The sequence below is a fragment of the Petromyzon marinus genome, chromosome 42 (genome assembly GCF_048934315.1).
Source record: "Petromyzon marinus isolate PM22_M1 ecotype Great Lakes invasive population chromosome 42, UKy_Petmar_22M1.pri1.0, whole genome shotgun sequence".
Taxonomy (NCBI): Eukaryota; Metazoa; Chordata; class Hyperoartia; order Petromyzontiformes; family Petromyzontidae; genus Petromyzon; species Petromyzon marinus.
The window spans coordinates 233,663-252,561 of NC_133708.1; the positions used below are offsets into that span (position 1 = coordinate 233,663).

At 45.4% G+C, this 18,899-nt stretch overlaps 1 protein-coding gene across 1 annotated transcript in view; it reads right to left on the reverse strand.

Annotated features, from left to right (window-relative positions):
- The window catches only part of LOC116937780 (uncharacterized), a 39,048-nt gene extending 20,725 nt beyond the window's left edge, over nt 1-18,323 (reverse strand). The window contains exons 1-2 of the mRNA XM_032944877.2: nt 18,183-18,323; nt 10,374-10,473 (exon numbers count right to left, since the gene is read on the reverse strand). Coding sequence (XP_032800768.1) covers nt 10,374-10,473; nt 18,183-18,323 — 241 coding nt within the window. The remainder of the gene's footprint in view (nt 1-10,373; nt 10,474-18,182) is intronic.
- Nucleotides 18,324-18,899: the final 576 nt, after the last annotated feature.

The following is an 18,899-nucleotide window of genomic DNA, read 5'->3' on the forward strand; positions in this document are numbered from 1 at the left end:
GCTTTAAATCAAAATTGAATCGCCTCTACGGGGAGGGTTTTCACATAACTTTAAGATCCTTCAACAAACTCCGGGATAAGAAAGCTCAGCTGATCGAGTCTCTCACCTTCCTGAAGAGATGCCGCGACTCTGGGGTAATACCAATCGCATTTACACTGACCTCTGCTGCTGTAACTTCTTCTAATGCGAAACGAATTCTTTTTAAAACTAGCTTAGCTCTTATCTCAGAAAAAAATCAGACTTATACGCACCGAACTAGATCAGTTAGACAAGACACTCTACAAATCACACTTATCATTGATGGCAACAATGTCCACATCGGATTGGGAACATGTAGACAATATGACTGCCTCTTCAGCTGCTACTATGTCGACCAAATGTAAGGAAAACCTGATTTCCAAATTTAACCTCCTCTTCAACAAAAGACCGGACCCACACACCAAAAAGTTAGACGTTAACAAAGTCGTAATTAATCGCAGTAACAGTTCTATTTCCGATGGTCTGAAATCCGTTTTAGCTAAAGGTCTAAACTTTGCAGTCACACCTAAACACATACCAGTTAATGATATAATCGCCCAAGTAGACGTTGCTCTCAGGGGCCTGGGTCACATCGCTGCAGACGTAGCAAGATCTGAAATCGCTGCAACCCTCAAAAACGCTAAGATGCCAGCTAGCAACCTCAGCAAAGATGAGCGTTTTGAATTATATAAATAAAAAAAGAGGAATGATATTGTAGTCCTCTCAGCTGACAAAGGCAATGCTACTGTCATCATGGATAAAATAGAATACAACAACAAAATTAAAGAATTACTCGACGATGGTAGTTATACAAAAATAAAAAGAGATCCCACCAACAGCCTCGTCACACAAACCAACAAAATAATTTCTGATTCAACCGCATTAATTGATCAATCTAAACAGTTTTCGTTGAAACCTTCTGCTGCCAGGCCACCAAGATTATACGGCTTACCAAAAATACATAAAGTAGATACACCCCTTCGTCCCATAGTCTCTACTATCGGCTCCCCACCTACAAACTAGCTCGTTTTTTGTCTGAAATCCTGCGTCCTTTCACTGGAAAGACCACCTCTGCGGTACAAAATTCTACTCACCTGGTATCGACAATCAAGGGTATTTCCCTGTCCCCAGACGACCTGCTTGTCAGTTTTGATGTAGTTTCCTTATTCCCCAAGGTTCCTGTACCTGACACCATTGCAATCATTGAAGACTTGGTTCATCAAGGACTAAACACTAAGGTACCCCCCCTGGTGAGACACTGTTTAACCAATACATACTTCACTTGGAATGGAACTTTCTACAAACAAACTGAGGGCACCCCAATGGGCTCCCCCCTATCTCCGGTTATAGCTAACATTTTCATGGAGAAATTTGAGACTGACGCCATCCAGACTGCCACTCTGCGCCCAACCTTATGGAAGAGGTACGTGGATGACACTTTTGTCATCTGGCCACATGGCCGGCCTGCTCTAGACCAATTCTTCTACCACATCAATTCCATACACCCAGCCATCAGATTTACCATGGAAGTCGAAATAGATGGCAAGATACCTTTTTTGGATGTCCTAATTAAAAAGAGACCTGATGGTTCAATGAGCCACTCTGTCTACAGGAAAGCTACCCATACGGATGCTTATCTGAAACCGGATTCCCACCACCATCCATCACAGAAGAATTCTCTCATCAAGACTCTGTATCCGAGAGCCCAATGCATATCCGACCAGGAACACATAAGCAGTGAACTCAAGCACGTACACCAAGCTCTTAGGGCTAATGGTTACTCCGACTATACAATCCGCAAAGCTATCACTCAAACCATGAAGAAGAACCCTCTTGAGGAGCCTTTCAAAACCATCACTTTACCCTACATTGCGGGGATCACAAAAAAGATCTCCAGAATCTTGAATAAACACAAGATCCAGGTCCGTTTCAACACATTACATAAAATCCGTGATCTGGTTCCGTCTGTAAAGGATGTGATTCCGGACATACAATACCCTGGTGTCTACAAACTGAGTTGCCTCTGTGGTAGTAGTTACATTGGAGAAACCAAACGCCATGTCTCGGACCGCATTTGTGAACACAAAGCAGACCTTAAACACGGTAGGACCAACACCTCGGCCGTGGCAGATCATTGTTCTAATTCAGTAGGCTCACATGACATTGACTTTTCCAAGACAGAGGTTCTTTGTAAGCCATCTGGCTACCATGAGAGATTCGTTCATGAGGCTATCCACATATACAAGCACAGAGACAATTTTAACCGAGAAGATGGATTCTATCTTAGCAATCATTGGAAAGATTTGATAAACCATTTCAGGTCTTAATTGATTGTTCACGCTTACAGTGGCTTTCAGACAGCATACATTATAAAAAATTTCGTCTCCCCCCTCCTCTTTTCAGAATATAGATGGACTAGTCCTAAATAAACTGCCAAATCGTTGCGCGTGGCGCTAACGTTTTTATAAATAAATAAATGCGCCGTTTAAAAAAAAAATTATGCAAACCAACACACCTGAAGACGACCGTTTGAGTTATGGTCGAAACGTCGTGAGAATTTTTTATTGTTTTATATATATTTTATTATTTTGTTGTTTCCCTTTAACGTGACTTTACCGAAAACACTAAGAATATGAATTACTGCAGTCACGAAAGCTTTAAATCAAAATTTAACCTTGTCAATGTCTAACTTTTTAATGTGTGGATCTGGTTTCTTCTTGGAAAGGAGGTTGAACTTGGAAATCAGGTTATCTTTACATTTATTTGACAGCTACCCCACCCATGCTACTGAAAGTGAGGTGCAATAATTACCTGGCAGCCCTTCAATTGGTGGAAACCCACCACCGGCACTGCCCTACATGCTGCTGGGTCACCGTGTTTTAACAAATAGGCTATGCCCATTTTAAACTTTTATAAACAGCTTGCCTTGAGAAGCTAAGCCCCTTTTCCTGATGATGACCGCTTGTCTCTATCTATTTGACTTACTAAAAGAAACAAAGAATATTAATTCCTGCAGTCACATAAGTTTTAAGTCAAAATTTAACGACACATTTATATATTTACGCGATCTAACCCAAAAAACCTCTATTATGGACCTCTCCACCTGTTAAGCAACTTGCTCTCACGTCCCTCCACGCCACTTAACGCTTTAGGCCCAATCCCACGCACACAGAAAAGTGTAAAAGCATCTTCATTCAGCCCCGTGGATGGCAGAACACGTGCCACAATCCGCTGCTGTACCTCGCAGATACAGACGCCCCCCCCCCCCCACTCGATGAGATATTGACAAATCACGAATGGTCGAAGAAGAAATTATTTGTATAAAGTTAACTTGCTATAGATGCATATAAAAATGTGTATAATGGAATTTCATGAAAGATTAGCAAGTTAAGAGGTTTGGATATATGTGGATCGGAGCACATAATGTAGGTTGGAGTCGTCATGTTATCATCATCATGATCCATGGGCAGATAGCCCGTAGGTATCCACTGCACATGTCGTTATTTGTTGTTTCCACTTTCCTCTGTCTTGTGCCAATATGGCTCAAGTCGTGCAACTTCTTTCTAGCACCAATCTCTTATGATATCTTCCTCAAGCCAGTCTCGGTTAGCTCTTCCTCTCTTTTCTGTTCCTTAAATTTATTTCCGAACATCAACAACAACACACTTTCTAACCGTCAATATAAAAATAAGTGGCCTTAGGCAAGACGAATAATGGAGGAGTGATTAGATCATGCGAGGGCACTACGTGGATTATTGTCTTGCAGGAGGGATGGATAATGTCTTAGGGGGCATTCATCCAGCAGTGGATTGATCGTGGTTGACGACGAATAGTACAACTGAAAAATGTGTGGTTAGTAGTGTCGTAAACATTTTATGTTACTTAGTTTAAGGTCTTGATTTAAAGCTTTCGTGACTGCAGTAATTCATATTCTTAGTTCTTTCGAAAGAACTAAGAATATAGTTTAAGGTCCTTGAGTAGTCCAGAGGTGACGCAACACAAAAATGTAGCACAATCCGATCTTAACTCGCACCACTCACCAAACATCGCTCATCAGTGGCAGAGATGATGCCGGAAATCTCCTTGGAGATTTCAGTTTTACTCGAGGGGGAAAAATTGAGAGGTGAACGACTCCTCTCTTCGGAACACGTGAATAGTTTCTCAATGTTTGTGAAGCGGAGTGAGAAGGAACGCCACGTGGGTCATTGTGGAAGCCGCGTCGATGGGCTGATACAATGTGCGTCTTCTTCACCTCAGACTAAAATCCCCCTTCGGTTCACAAAACCTACGTGAAATAAAGCATGTCTTATTACAATAACAAAAACATCCTGACCCAAAATTCCTGACACGGAATATTCGAATCAGAATTATGTATTTAGACCGCAGCAGGAGGATTCCGATGAGCTATGAAGCTCTTTGTCCACAGGTGTCAGGTAGGGGCAGCACGTGGTCAGCTTGACAATATAAGCTAAGGCCAGCGTTTGTGTGCAAACGCACCGACGAGTGGGCAGCCTCGCTCACTCAGAGGCCTCGCCATAGAGCGATCCCTCTCAAGGCGCCTCTTCCTCCCCGCCTGTGGGCTGTATCAAGTTTACTTTGAGCGAAGTACTACTACATACTACTACGTACTACATACTACTACGTACTACATACTACTACGTACTACTACTACGTACTACTACATACTACCACTACATACTACATGCTACCACTACATACTAACTACGTACTACTACGTAGTTAGTACTACTACATAGTACTACTACGTACTACATAGTACGTAGTAGTATCTCAAAACTGTGTTAGACCAGAGGATGCCTTGTCGCCTTTTGTTGTCCTGGTCTAACACCCTTTTGAGACTAGGCTCAAAATAAAGCTGTTTCTGGTATGGACCAATCAGTTTCAAAGACAATGCATATATGATCAGAGTATGTTTTTGTTCGCATTCTGACCACAAGCATTGTGGTTAATGCAGACATGATTCCTTGTAAAAAGGTGTCAGTTTGGTGTTTTAACATCTTAACACCTGTTTGTTGCCAGAAAAAAAACGGGAAAACCTGTTCTCATATTTTGGTACTCGCAAAGGAGGTCCCATGATACTACATACTACTACTACATACTACTACTACGTACATATACTAGATACTACTACATACTACTACATACATACTACTACATACTACTACAACGTACTACTACATACTACTACGTACATACTACTACGTACATACTACTACTACATACTACTACATACATGCATACTACTACATACTACCACTACATACTACGTACTACTACATACTACTACTGCATACTACTACATACCACTACTACATACTACTACTACTACGTACTACTACTACTACATATGAATACTACGTACTACTACTACATACTACGTACAACTACATACTACTGCTACATACTACTGTAGAGGAGCAGTGGGTGACGTCACGTCATGCTTGTCCTTAGAGGGAATGACGTCGCAGGGCGTGACGTCAGGCAGACCTTGGGGGACGGTGACGTCATGTCCCAAGGTGGTATTTAAGGAGAGGCCTGTGACGTAAGCGGGGTCATCGTGGGAGCCGGGAACGGGAGAGAGTGGGAAGTTGGGACCCGGGGTAGGTTATCCTCACACGAGGCTAAGAGTGGCTACTTCACCCAACCGGCCGAAGTTGGGTAAGCCCTCGGCCGGTGTAAACCAGTTAGGCGTAAGCCAAAAATAAACTTGGCTTTTGATTTAAAGCTTTCGTGACTGCAAGGATTCATATTCTTGGTTCTTTCGGTAAAGTCACGTAGAAGGGAAACAATAAAATAATAATTTTATTATTTTTTATTTTATTGTTTACCTTCTACGTAATTGTTTCCCTTCTATATGACTTTACCGAAAGAACAAAGAATAAGAATAATAAACTTGGCGTGAGCCCCTAAAAGACCTGCCTCTGCGTCGTAAGTTGCACCACAACACTACTACTACACACTACTACAACGTACTACTACTACATACTACGTACTACATGACTACAATGTACTACTACATACTACTACTACATACTATTACATATTACTAGTATGTAAAACTACATACTACTATGTAAACACAACTAAATACTGCTACTACATACTACATCTACTACATACTACTACGTACTACTACATCTACTACATACTACATCTACTAGGTACTACTACATACTACATCTACTACATACTAGTACTACATGCTACATCTACTACATACTACATCTACTACATACTACCACATACTACATCTACTACATACTACTACTACATACTACTACATACTACATCTACAACATACTACATCTACATACAACTACGTACTACTACTACTTACTACTACATACGACTACTACATACTACTACTACATACTACTACGTACTACTACATACTACTACGTACTACTACTACATACTATGCACTACTACGTACGACTACTACATACTACTACATACTACTACATATTACGTACTACTGAGTACTACTACATACTACTATGTACTACTACATACATACTACTACATACTACTGAGTACTACTACCTACTACTACATACTATTACTACGTACTACTACATACTACTACTACATTCTATTATATACTACATACATACTACTACATACTATTACTACGTACTACTACATACTATTACGTACTACTACATACATAATACTACATACTATTACTATGTACGGCTACATACTACTACTACGTACTACTACATCTACTACATACTACTACATCTACTACATACTACTACATACTACTACGTACATACTACTACATACATCTACTACATGCTGCTGCATACTACTACGTACTACTACATACTACATCTACTACATACTACATCTACATACTACTACATACTACTACTACGTACTACTACATACTACTACGTACTACTACTACATACTACGAACTACTACATACTACTACATACTACTACATATTACGTACTACTGAGTACTACTACATACTACTATGTACTACTACATACATACTACTACATACTACTGAGTATTACTACCTACTACTACATACTATTACTACGTACTGCTACATACTACTACATACTATTACGTACTACTACATACATAATACTACATACTATTACTACGTACTACTACATACTATTATTACGTACTACTACATAATACTGCTACATAATGCGTACTACTGAGTACTACTACATACTACTACTTCCCTTTGCCAAGCCCCATGCCTCCCACCCCACCCAGGCCATACCCCTGGTAACCCTTCCGCTAACGTTCGTGATGTTCCCACGGAAAAAAACAACTCACATCCTCCCCGCCCGCCCGCCCGCCCTAGGAGACGCAGACATTCTTGGCAAAACAAAAAAAGTTTAAGATGTACTTGCAATTTACAAGGACTTGCAACAATAATAATTAAATAAACCACTCTTCTCGTTGTTTCCACTCGGGGAAACATCCAGAGGGTGCAGATAATAAACGACGACACTGGGGCCATCGGGACGATGCAACAACCTCCCAGAGGGTTTCGATTTAAATTTCGATTTAAAGCTTTCGTGACTGTAAGGATTCATCTTCTTAGGCTCTTTCGGTAAAGTCACGTAGAATGAGAAGAGGGTGCCTGTGGCTTTTTGTGTGTGCGTGGACTCGTGGAAACGTACGAATGTGTCGCAGCGTAAATCTCTTCGTACGTTGACTTTCCAAAATCCCCCCGGGGTCGTAGAGACATCGCGGTGGGCAGTACAACCCGGCCATCACCGGAGCCGTCGCCGTGCGCGTCGTGAGGGAGCGCTCACGACGAACGCCGAAAAAGTCCCTTTGAGTTTGTGCGGGGTCAACAAAGAGAGACTTCATGCTCACTTGCGCGATGTTACATTCGCACAATAATACAAAAAAAACTATTTAAAACTAAACGATATTTTGTTTTACATTTTAACCAGGTCAAGCCCCACTGAGGTGCTACAGTATATAGCTGTTTTTTCAGGAACGGACCTGGCCGCAAATGATGAGCTCAACGAAGTATGGCGTATCGTGTGGAAATTTATAGCAGTAGCCAAATACTCTAAACGCGTGGTGATGTTTATTCTAAATGTGGGGGGTGGGGGGAACCGGTGGGCCTGGAGAAAAATCCACGTGACCACGGGGAGAGAGAGAGACACGCAAACTCCAAATATACAGCAGCAGCAGGCGTCAAGGGGTCGGGATGGAACCCACGACCTCCATATCAGGCGAGGTAGTTAACATCTCCTAGACACTGTGATGATGAGAGAGAGACACGCAAACTCCAAATATACAGCAGCAGCAGGCATCAAGGGGTTGGGATGGAACCCACGACCTCCTTGATACCAGGCGAGGGAGTTAACATCTCCTAGCCACCGTGATGATGATGATGAGAGAGAGAGAGACACGCAAACTCCAAATATACAGCAGCAGCAGGCGTCAAGGGTCGGGATGGAACCCACGACCTCCTGCATACCTGGCGAGGGAGTTAACATCTCCTAGATACCGTGATGATGATGATGATGAGAGAGTGAGAGAGAGACACAAACTCTAAATACACAGCAGCAGGCGTCAAGGGGTCACGATGGAACACACGACCTCCTGCATACCAGGCGAGGTAGTTAACATCTCCCAGCCACTCGCCGCTTGGCGTACCTGCGCCGACCCCTGATAGCGAAAGCGTCCTGGCAGCGAAGGGTCAAATGGACATTTGCCGCTCACCAGGCGACAAAGTCTCGCGCAATAAGTACAAGTAACGTCTCCAACTCAGCTTCTCTCCTTGATCCTCGCGCCGCTTGCCTCCCTAACGCCTCCCGTTGAGATGTCGACTCCACTGAAGGCGACCGTCGCAATCCGAACCGAGCACAACGATTTGGCGCGCAGCCTTTCGCGTCCGGTCCTATCCTCCACGAATGGTATCGTCTGCGCCAGCTCGCACGAGTTGCAATGCCCGAGGGTGTCGTCGTCGCCCGCCCGCCTTGCGCGGCTCACGGTCGAACAAATGAAAGTCGCGGGCGTGAACGAAGCCACCAGTAAAGCATCGCCCTGCAGCGCCGCGGTGTGCCAGACACAACAGACAACCGGTGCGTTCATGCGACTGCGTATTCGCCTGTTTCTGGTGGCCGGAGGGGCGTATGGCAACACACACTGGCATTGTACTCACACGACTTGAACCTTTAAAAAAATATATAAGTGACTGTTTATTAAAATGTGTGATATGATGTTTACCTCAGGGTCGCCTTCTAATGTTTAATTTAAAGTTGACACAATCCGTAGGCCACAGTTCACTTATGGTGAAAAGAATGTCGCCTGGCTTCACAGCAAAGCCAGTACCAATGCTCACCTGTGGATACCTTGTTTTTGTCTGTGACCAAAGTAGTTCGAGAGCCGCATCACATGCAGAGCCACTTGTACACAAACACAGCAGATGGCAACAACAGCACATTCGGACTAACAAAATAGATGATGGAATAAACTGCGTCTATTTAGTTCCCAGTTTGACTGTCGTACATTTTCTTGTCACCAGTGACCCATTCCCTGCCATATTTAATGAATGATCTTGACGTTAAATTACGTTGAAGATTCACGTTTAAAAAAACCCCGGCTGCTCGCAACGAGGAAGCCAACGAGCGACTGAATGCGGCTCCGCAGGCCACAGGCTGCCGGGCAACTCTGTGCGTCTTCTTTGGGCCTTTCGGTAAAGTCACGTAAATATGTTCAAATTAAAAAAAAAAATTACGACGTTTCGATCACAACACAAGCGATCGTCATCCTCCTGATGATCGTCATCCTCTTGATGACGATCGCTTGTGTTGTGATCGAAACGTCATAGTTTTGTTTTTATATTTTTAATTAATTTGAACCTATTTACGTGACTTTACCGAAAGACCCAAAGAATATGAATTCCTGCAGTCACAAAAGCTTTAAGTCAAGATTTTACTCTGTGCGTCCTGCCAGGTAGAGAACGTCTGGTCAATTCTACCCAAGCACAGACGAAATACTGTTCGAAGCAGGACTTTGTTTTTATCAAGCCCCTATTCATCAGAATACCCTCCCCGGTCACGAGAATCTCGTGCCTCTTCTGCACTCAGCTGCTCCACCCACTCCCTCATTCACTGATTCCTTCTGGCGCCACGGTGGCCAGGAGATGTTAACTACCTCACGTGATATACAGGAGGTCGTGGGTTCGATCCCGACCATGACGCCTGCTCTGTATATTTGGTGGCAATCAATTATTGAGCTCGACCACTGGCAAGGCAAAGTGTTTGCTGACTTTGTGGGTCAATGATTGACCCCTGAGCTAGCTAATGGATCGGCCCCAGTAAGGTAGTGGCGTATACCATTCTCCACGTGCAGATCGGACCACGCCGACTCCGGAGAACCATGGTCCAGCCTCACTGCACCGTCACCTGCCAGGGCTTGACCTCCCTGCTGCTGCACCTGTACTCCTCCACCACCACCACCACCAGAGAACACACAGGGGCAACACGCATGGGGTTGAGTTCACGCAATGGGCAACACTGCGAAATTGAGTAGCATCGCTACTGCCGGCCTGTGCCACGTGCTTCCATGGCCGCCGGGGAGCGTGCCGCCTCAGTGATGCAGGCGGCTTGGCTGAGAGACTGTGCTCGGCGGGTGTGTGATGATGTATACAGGGAACGGTGGTGTAGCGGTTAGTGTGTCCCGCGCTACGAAACCCGACGACTCGAGTTGGATTCCCGCTCACGGCCAACATCAGTGACATTTATCTGAACCGGTCCTGGGCTCCCCCTAGGTAGACTCAGCCTCAATTGAGTACCTAATGCTACGTGTACAAACATTGCCAGGAGGGAGATAAAGGCGGCCGGGTGTGGTGCTGGCCACCCACCCCCTTGTGTACCGTTCTGACCTTCATAGGTGCTCGCTAACAGCACTTGCCTAACAGTAGGTTAAGGCTATTCGGGGGATCTTTGTACTTTTTGTATATATGTTGAACATCTTTCGCACCGTACATATCCAACCGTGCCTCCTTGGCCCAGCCAGGTTCACTCTCCCTTAGCGGAGAATCATCGTCACGGTGGCTCCCCACGCAACAGCTCTCTTCCTGCTCCCCCCTATTTGAGAAGAGCTGGAGTCCAGCCTGGGCTGATTTTGTGAGCCCTGCCAGGCCGCTCTGACTCCATAGAGCCTGGCGCCCGGGCTCCCGGGCTCCTGGGCACAGTTTTCAAGGCGTGGAACAAGGACGTACAACGAGCAAAGAGGTGAGAGAAGTAGGGAGAGGGATGTATTGTGGCGAGAGCTATGTGACAGAGACAGGAGACTAATGCATTCAGAACGAGAACCATGTGCAATGTGCAGTTGATCGCAAAAACATTGCACCGCAATTGGCGGAGAGCGGCGTTAGTAAGGCTTGAGAGTGTTTGCTTGGAGTCTTAACTCGGGCAGCCCACAGTTTATGGAGGAGTCTGCAAGAAAGTGCCAATAATTTGCCCAATTTGGATTTGAGTACAAATGATGGTCATTGCACACCGTGCAATGACCATCACCCTAACTACCAAATCATGGTAGTTAGGGTGACCGTGGGAGTTGTTTGGCGCCAGTGAGCTTGGTGGGGAATCGGCCACAGCCGGATTGACCTTGGGTTCATGGGGTCAATTATTACCACACTGGGAGCGCTGTGGGTGTCCGCGTGTGGGTCAGGATCTGCGTTCCTCAAGTCCCCCGGATCGTTCAGCGGCGCGCGTCCATGGGCCGCCTTGTCCCTCTCTCCCCCTCCAGCACGAGAGATGTGCACCTCTCAGGGGAGTTCTCAGCACGTGAGCAGCACTCGCGTGCTGAGTGTTATATTTTCCAGTAGGTCTCCCTTATGTTGCGTGTATTATGTTGCTTGTTTGATTAATGTGTCATTGCAATGGCGAGTTACTGAAGAGAGAAATGATGAACATGGACTCTGTAAACTAAAATGTTTTTATTTTACCAGGTAAGGCCCACTGAGCTAAATATCTTTTTCAGAAGCGATATGGCCACAAATGATATCTCAACGAAGTGGCTTATCATGTAAAAATGTTTGAAGCAACCAAATTCTCTAAACGCATGTTTCTAAATGTGGAGGGGAAAACCAGAGGATCCGGAGACAAATCCCACCGACCACGAGGAGAACACGCAAACTCCAAATATACAGGCGTCAGGGTCAGGATTTGAACCCACGATCTCGTGTATACCAGGCGAGGTTGTTAATATATTGCCACCGTGTCGTCCTTTTCATGCCAGGTTACCCAGTGCCAGCGCTGGTTGCGCCACCGTGCACATCACGTTGGGATTGTTGCTGATATACAGGCCGCTTCTCCTACAAGTATAACCCGTATTGGTCAAGACATCCCAATGCTGAATAAATACCTGCAAATTACTCAATTGGGATTACACAGCAGCAGCAGCAACATCGCCCCCTACTCCGAAAAACTTGGCAGGATCATCCTGAATGAATCTTACTACTCAGTGAGGCTTTCCTGATAGATACATGAATATGTATTTGTTTGCAATTGATTAATGTCTCTGCTTCTAGGATGCGGCTTTCCAGCAGCTCTGTGAGAGATGAGGCTTTAACATGAAACAGATGTGACAGCGCGAAGAACCGGCATTGCAGAAAGTGCCCAAAGCAGTCCATCACACTGGCCTGGTCCCCGTTAGCAGCAGCTGCTAGCTGCAAATGTTTCCTCCACATTTTGTATGAATGACGTGACGTCATAAAAAAACCCTATAGAAATAAAGCACGCCTTGCCATGCCCATAGGCGAGTGAACAGCGCACACTGTAAAGGTATAAAGTATCGTGCACACAGTGATGGCAGAGAACAGGTCTCGCTGTGGCATCACTGCCAGAATCAAATGTCAAACAGTCAACCGGTGCACGAGAAATGGAACACGTTCGGGGATGCTCCTATTCCTGAAGGAGAATGAGCATTCATAATAATGACCTCTGCTTTATAATAATAATAACCTCTACTTTATAATAATAACCTTTACTTTATGAACCACCTGTAATATTGAAGTACCTCAAAGCGCTAGACGTAAAAAATAAAACTACACTCACAAGTAGAGATACAATATAAGTGTAGTGGAGTATGAAGGTGTGTTGTGGAAACTGCGTGATTGCATGATCACACGGACAGTGTGGGTTATCTTGGGTCAGCCTGTGGAGAAGGCGAAAACAGTGTGGGTCGTGTTAGGACAGCCAGGTGCAAAGGCTGGGATGGTGAGGTAACGGTCGGGCCAATTAAGCCAGAAGATCAGCAACAGCTGTGATTGGTTGGTACTGTTGCCGGGGCTGGAGAGGCGTCGAGAAGTCTGGCGAGAAACAGGTGCGATGGTCACGCGGAGCGCCGGTTGAGACGCGGGTTAATTAATTGGGGGTGTAATCAGAGCGGGTATAAGAGCGGGAGTCGGAGTCAACAGAGGGAGGTTATTGAATGGTGAAGAGCTTTGAGATGGGTTGAAATTGAAGCGCTTAGGGGAGCTGGAGTGAAGAGTTGGAGTTGGGAGCTGGACGAGGAAGACGTGGAGTTTGGAAACAGAGTAGAAACAGAGTTTGGAAACAGAGTTTGCAGACAAGAGTGGGGAACGGAGTTGGAACAAAGTGTGAAGCAAGACGAAGTAGTTAGCAGTGGAGTGAGCGTAGCGATAGCGAAGCTGAAGCAAGACGAAGTAATTATCAGTGGAGTGAGCGTAGCGATAGCGAAGCTAAAGCAAGACGAAGTAGTTAGCAGTGGAGTGAGCGTAGCGATAGCGGAGCTGAAGACGCTGTGTGCGGAGTGTGCTAAGTCGCTGTGTGCGAAGACGCTGTGTGCGGAGGAGCTGAGGAGAATAGCCAGCAGTGGAGAGAGCGTAGCGATAGCGGAGCTGAAGACGCTGTGTGCGGGGTGTGCGAAGTCGCTGTGTGGAAAGACGCTGTGTGCGGAGTTGCTGAACGCGGAGTCGCTGAGTGCAAAGCAAGTGAAGTGATAGTGGGGAGACAAAGGTGGTGAGCGAGACGAGCGGAGCACGGCGAGCGAGCCGTGGTGACCAGGATACTGTGGAGTGTGGAGGACATGTTGAATGTTGTAAATAAAGCGGTGTTCGAAGAAAGACAGAAGTTGTCCACGTAAAGTCGAACACTACATAAGCGAAATACAAAGCTGACAATAAAAATGTTAATGATGACTCGACATTCCAATCAAATGATGAACTATGATAAAAGATAATAATAATAATTTCAGAGTAATCCAATCAGACAACGATTTTTTTATCTTAAGTTACAGGGAAAGCCTGGTGAGTTTTAAAGATGATGATTGAAAAAGTGAGACTGACGAAGGGGATTCCACAACTGCGCAGCCTGGCTGCAGAAGGCCCCGTGTCTCCCCTAGAACCTCAATACCACCGCAGTCTTATTGTCTTTGGAATGATAAGCGGGCCAGCATCAGCTGATCTAAGTTGTCGCAGTTGTATATACAACTTGAGCAAATTGGCGAGATAGGAGCCAGCATTTGGCACTCATCCACTCCACTACGCGTAGCACGCGGTGGCTAGGCATGCCGGCTACGTGACCCAGGCTACGCAACCCAGGCTATGACCCAGCCTGCTGGAGGAGTTGATTGATGGGGCTGTGTTCACACATACACGCACATACCACAAAGGCCACATGTGTGGCCTTTACCAGGCTATTGGGGAAAGTGTTGTTTGTTCAATGCCGACACGGCACACGGGGGTGTGGACGGCCAGCACCCCGCCTGACCGCCTTTGTCTCCCCAGTGCTGATATTTGCACACCGCACCAGGTAACTCATTTTACGGCCAGATCGACCTAGACGAGGCCCAGGATTAGTTCAGATATTTGTTACCGATGTTGGCCGTGAGCAGGAATTGAACTCGGGTTGTCGGGTTCACAATAGCGCAGTGCCACTACTAACGCCGCATGTCACTCTGTCAAGACACTTCCCAAGTGGCAGTCCATCTATCATACAACAACGTCTACACGTGGAAGAGTCTTCTTTCATGTCGTGAGGGCCTCCACCCGCGAGAGATGAATAACTCCTCTGGAAGACAGTGAATGGTGAAACAACCTCCATGCCATAATCAGAGGCGAAACGCCCTTGGATGAGCGCGAGTGGAATTCCTCGTTCTAAAAACCATCCGATTACATTTGTAAAAAAAATAGGATGTCTGCTGCATGCTATTCAAATTGTCTGAACATGTAACATATGTGTATGGAGATCTATAGCTAAATATATGTTTAGCTATTTACAGTCGATCGATTACCCTGCGCCTTGGGGGTGCCGGATTTTCAAAAACGCCGGATAATCACTAAATCATTATTTAAAAAAATGTTCTCGCACATTTTGATATAACGTTACGTTTTTACGTGTTATATATTTGTTTAGTGTTTTAAATCTGTTTAATATGTGAAATGGGCATAAATAAATATACAAATAGACAACTAAAATCCAACTTTAAAAGGTTACCTATTTACTGTACCTTACTAACCACTCCAATCTCGAAGACTCTGAGTGGGGTATCTTAATTGTTACATTGTATGTATTTTAATTGTTAAATTGTATGTAGTGTATAATGTACCTTATGTAATATTTAACACTGAAAATAAGCACAGCTACAGCCTTTGGAGCGGTTTGCTCGGTACGCCGGATCTGCCCGGCACTGCCGGATAACTTTATAAGCAGTCGGATAATCGCACGGTTAATCGATAATCAACTGTATGGAGAGACCTGTGTACCCGTATATTGGTAAATACATTGTTACACATTTCGCTGATTAGAATAAAAAACATCCACCCCATTTTCCCAGTTTCAATTCATCGCAGATGTAACATCAGCATGCGCCCTCTGTAATATCTCTAGCATTGCATTGTTGGTAATGATTGTAGGGGGTGGTAGGTGTCCTACCGGAGCTTGTTGAAAAAGGATCTTTGTTTTGCTAGTATTCAATGTTGTAAATATGTTGACGATGTCCTGAATGTCAGCTTCTGAGCAGGCACTGACTTGGGCATTATCAGCATATTGGAATTCAATAACGGATGTGATTGGTGTTTTCGACTTGGCTTTGATACAGTTGATGTTGAAAATGTTCCCGTCTGTCCTATATGTGAGATGAAGCATTACCACCAGAAAGATTGATAAAAGAGTTTGTGCAATAACACAGCCTTGCTTCACACCGGTCCTTACTTCGATTGGATCTGAGGTTTCACCATCAGAGAGGATGACAGCCTTCATACCGTCATGCAACAGACGGAGAACGTTAACAAATTTTGTTGGGCAACCATATCTCAGAAGGATTCTCCATAGTGCATCACGATGAACAGAATCAAATGCTTTAGTCAAATCAAAGAAGGCCTTGTACAATGGTAGTCTCTGCTCCTGGCACTTCTCTTGGAGTTGACGGGCTTAGAAGAGCATGTCTGAGGTTCCCCTGCCAGGTCGAAAGACACTCTGCGATTCAGGAAGGAGTTTTTCAGCAAGTGGTAGAATATGGTAGAAGTCTGTTTAGTAGGATTCTTGCCAGTATTTTTCCAGCAGTGGCAAGAAGAGAGATTCCTCTGTAGTTGTCACAGTCTGACTTGTTACCTTTTCTGAAGACGGTGAAAATGATGGCATCTTTCAGTTCGTTGGGAAGGTCATCATTCCCGATCCTGGCCACGAGGGAGTGCAGGTGTTATAGTATGCCTTGTCCTCCATGTTTGTAAATCTCAGCAGGAATCTGGTCTAGCCCACTAGCTTTGTTCTCTTTCATCTGCTTGACAGCTTTAGGCACTTCAAGCATCGTTGGTTCTCCAGTTAAATCCTCAGTGGTAGAGTGTTGCGGAATCTCACTGAATATAGAGGTGTCTACAACGTTGTTGCAGTTGAAAAGAGTGCTGAAGTGTTCCTGCCAGCGGTAGATGATTGCATTCATCTCTTTGAAGATTTCTGTCCCGTTCTTAGACTGAAGTGGTGCAAGGCCCTGTTTTGATGGTCCATATAAGACTTTGGTTGCTTTAAAATAATTCACGTGGGTTATTATAATCTGCAAGATGTATTTCTTATGCTTTGTTTCTGAACCAGTTCTTCAGTTCCTGGATTTTTTTCTGTACTTCCGATTTGGCCTCCTTTTATTTTTTTTCTGTTTAGACTGTTTGTTTTGTTGCCAGACGATGAATGCTTTCCGCTTCTTGTCAATGAGGCATGTGATTTCCTGGTCGTTGTCATCAAACCAGTCACAGTTTCCTTCTTATGTAGCCAATGGTGTTTTCACAGCTGGTTATAACTGCCATCTTCAGTTGTGTCCAGTACTCATGAACATTTCCTGAAGCCTCGTTGGTGCTGAGTCTTTGAGCTAGTTGTTCTTTCAGTCGGGCCTGTACTGCTGGGTCTTTTAGTCTGGTTACATTGAGTTTTTTCCTCTGTAGTTTTGGTCGGTTGATGTGTTTGTGGTTTATTTGGATAGTCATCAGTGATCGAATTAGTCTGTGGTCATTCCAGCAATCGTCTGCATTGGTCATGGCACGAGTGATGCAGACGTTTTGTGCTGTCAAGTTTCCTGACAATCACGTAGTCCAGTAAATGCCATTGATGTGATCGAGGGTGGCACCAGGAGGTCTTAAGGCTATTATTCTGCCTGAATAAGGTGTTGGTGATTGTCAGGTCGTACTCAGAACAGGTTGTAAGAAGAAGGTGACCATTGAAGTTGGACTTTCCAACTCCCTCTTTACCAATTACACCGTTCCACATTTGATGGTCTCTTCCAACTCTAGCATTGAAGTCGCCGAGGAGAATCAGCTTGTCAGTTTTTGGTATACTCTGAAGGATTTGGTTGAGTTGGCTGTAGTAGGTCTCATTGGTGTCTTCTTCAGAGTCCAGTGTTGGTGCATAGGTGCTGATGATGCTTGCATATTGGTCTTTTGCGAGTTTGTAACACAAGTGAAAATATAGTAAAGATATATTTGGACCAAACTAGGAGCTCGCACGTCCTCTGGACGTGACCATCTGTCTGTATCACCACACACTCTCCAGCCAGCAAAACTTGTTTTGTTCTAATATAATGACATTAAGTGAACATGTAATGCCCACAGAGTTAAGTGAATACGTTCATGTCCCTTTTAGCTGGGCCCTGCACCCCCGCTCCCTCCCCTACCCTCTTCTGTGCCTCACCTGTGCGTGGATCGGCGTTGACAGGTCGAGCGGCGTGCGGTTCGCGGCGAGGAGCAGCAGCAGGAGGAGGAGGCAGCAGAGCGCAAACGCGGGCTTGGTTGGTGGATAAAGCGGCCGGGTCCACCGGCCAATCTGGGACATGCTTCTCACGTCCGGACCAGCTCTATCCAAACCGGGCAGTTAACCCGCTATACAGTTCAACGGTGCAATGCCGGTGCCAGATTTCGGATGCACATCAATTCCTGCTGCCACCCGAAGACAGGTTATGGCGATTCAATCTCTAGCCACTCGAACAAGACGAGCCTCGGGAGAGAACCCCCCCCCCTAGCCATGGCGCTTCATGGGTAAAGAGGGCTCAGGGGGCGCAGGTCCAAGGGGTCAGAGGCACACGCTCGGCCCGGCGGTCGGCAGCGCTAGTGTGGTCCCGACCATGGGAGCGGCGCACATCCTGCCCCGCTCCGCGGTAGACGCACAGGCGAGGAGGGGTCGGGAATGCAGCTCCAGGGGTCACGAATTCACCTTCGAGGTTCCACTGCGCTTTAGGCGCGGCGTGTGTGTGTCTTTGGTTCGTGTCGTGTTATCCGTAGAGTGCTGTAGAGTTGTGTTTTGTGAGTGTTTATGTAATTTAATGTGCACTGCGTGCGTGGATGGCGATGCGGTGCGCTTTATGTGCGTGCGATGGTGATGCTGCAGCTGTGCCCGTGCGTTCTGTGTGTG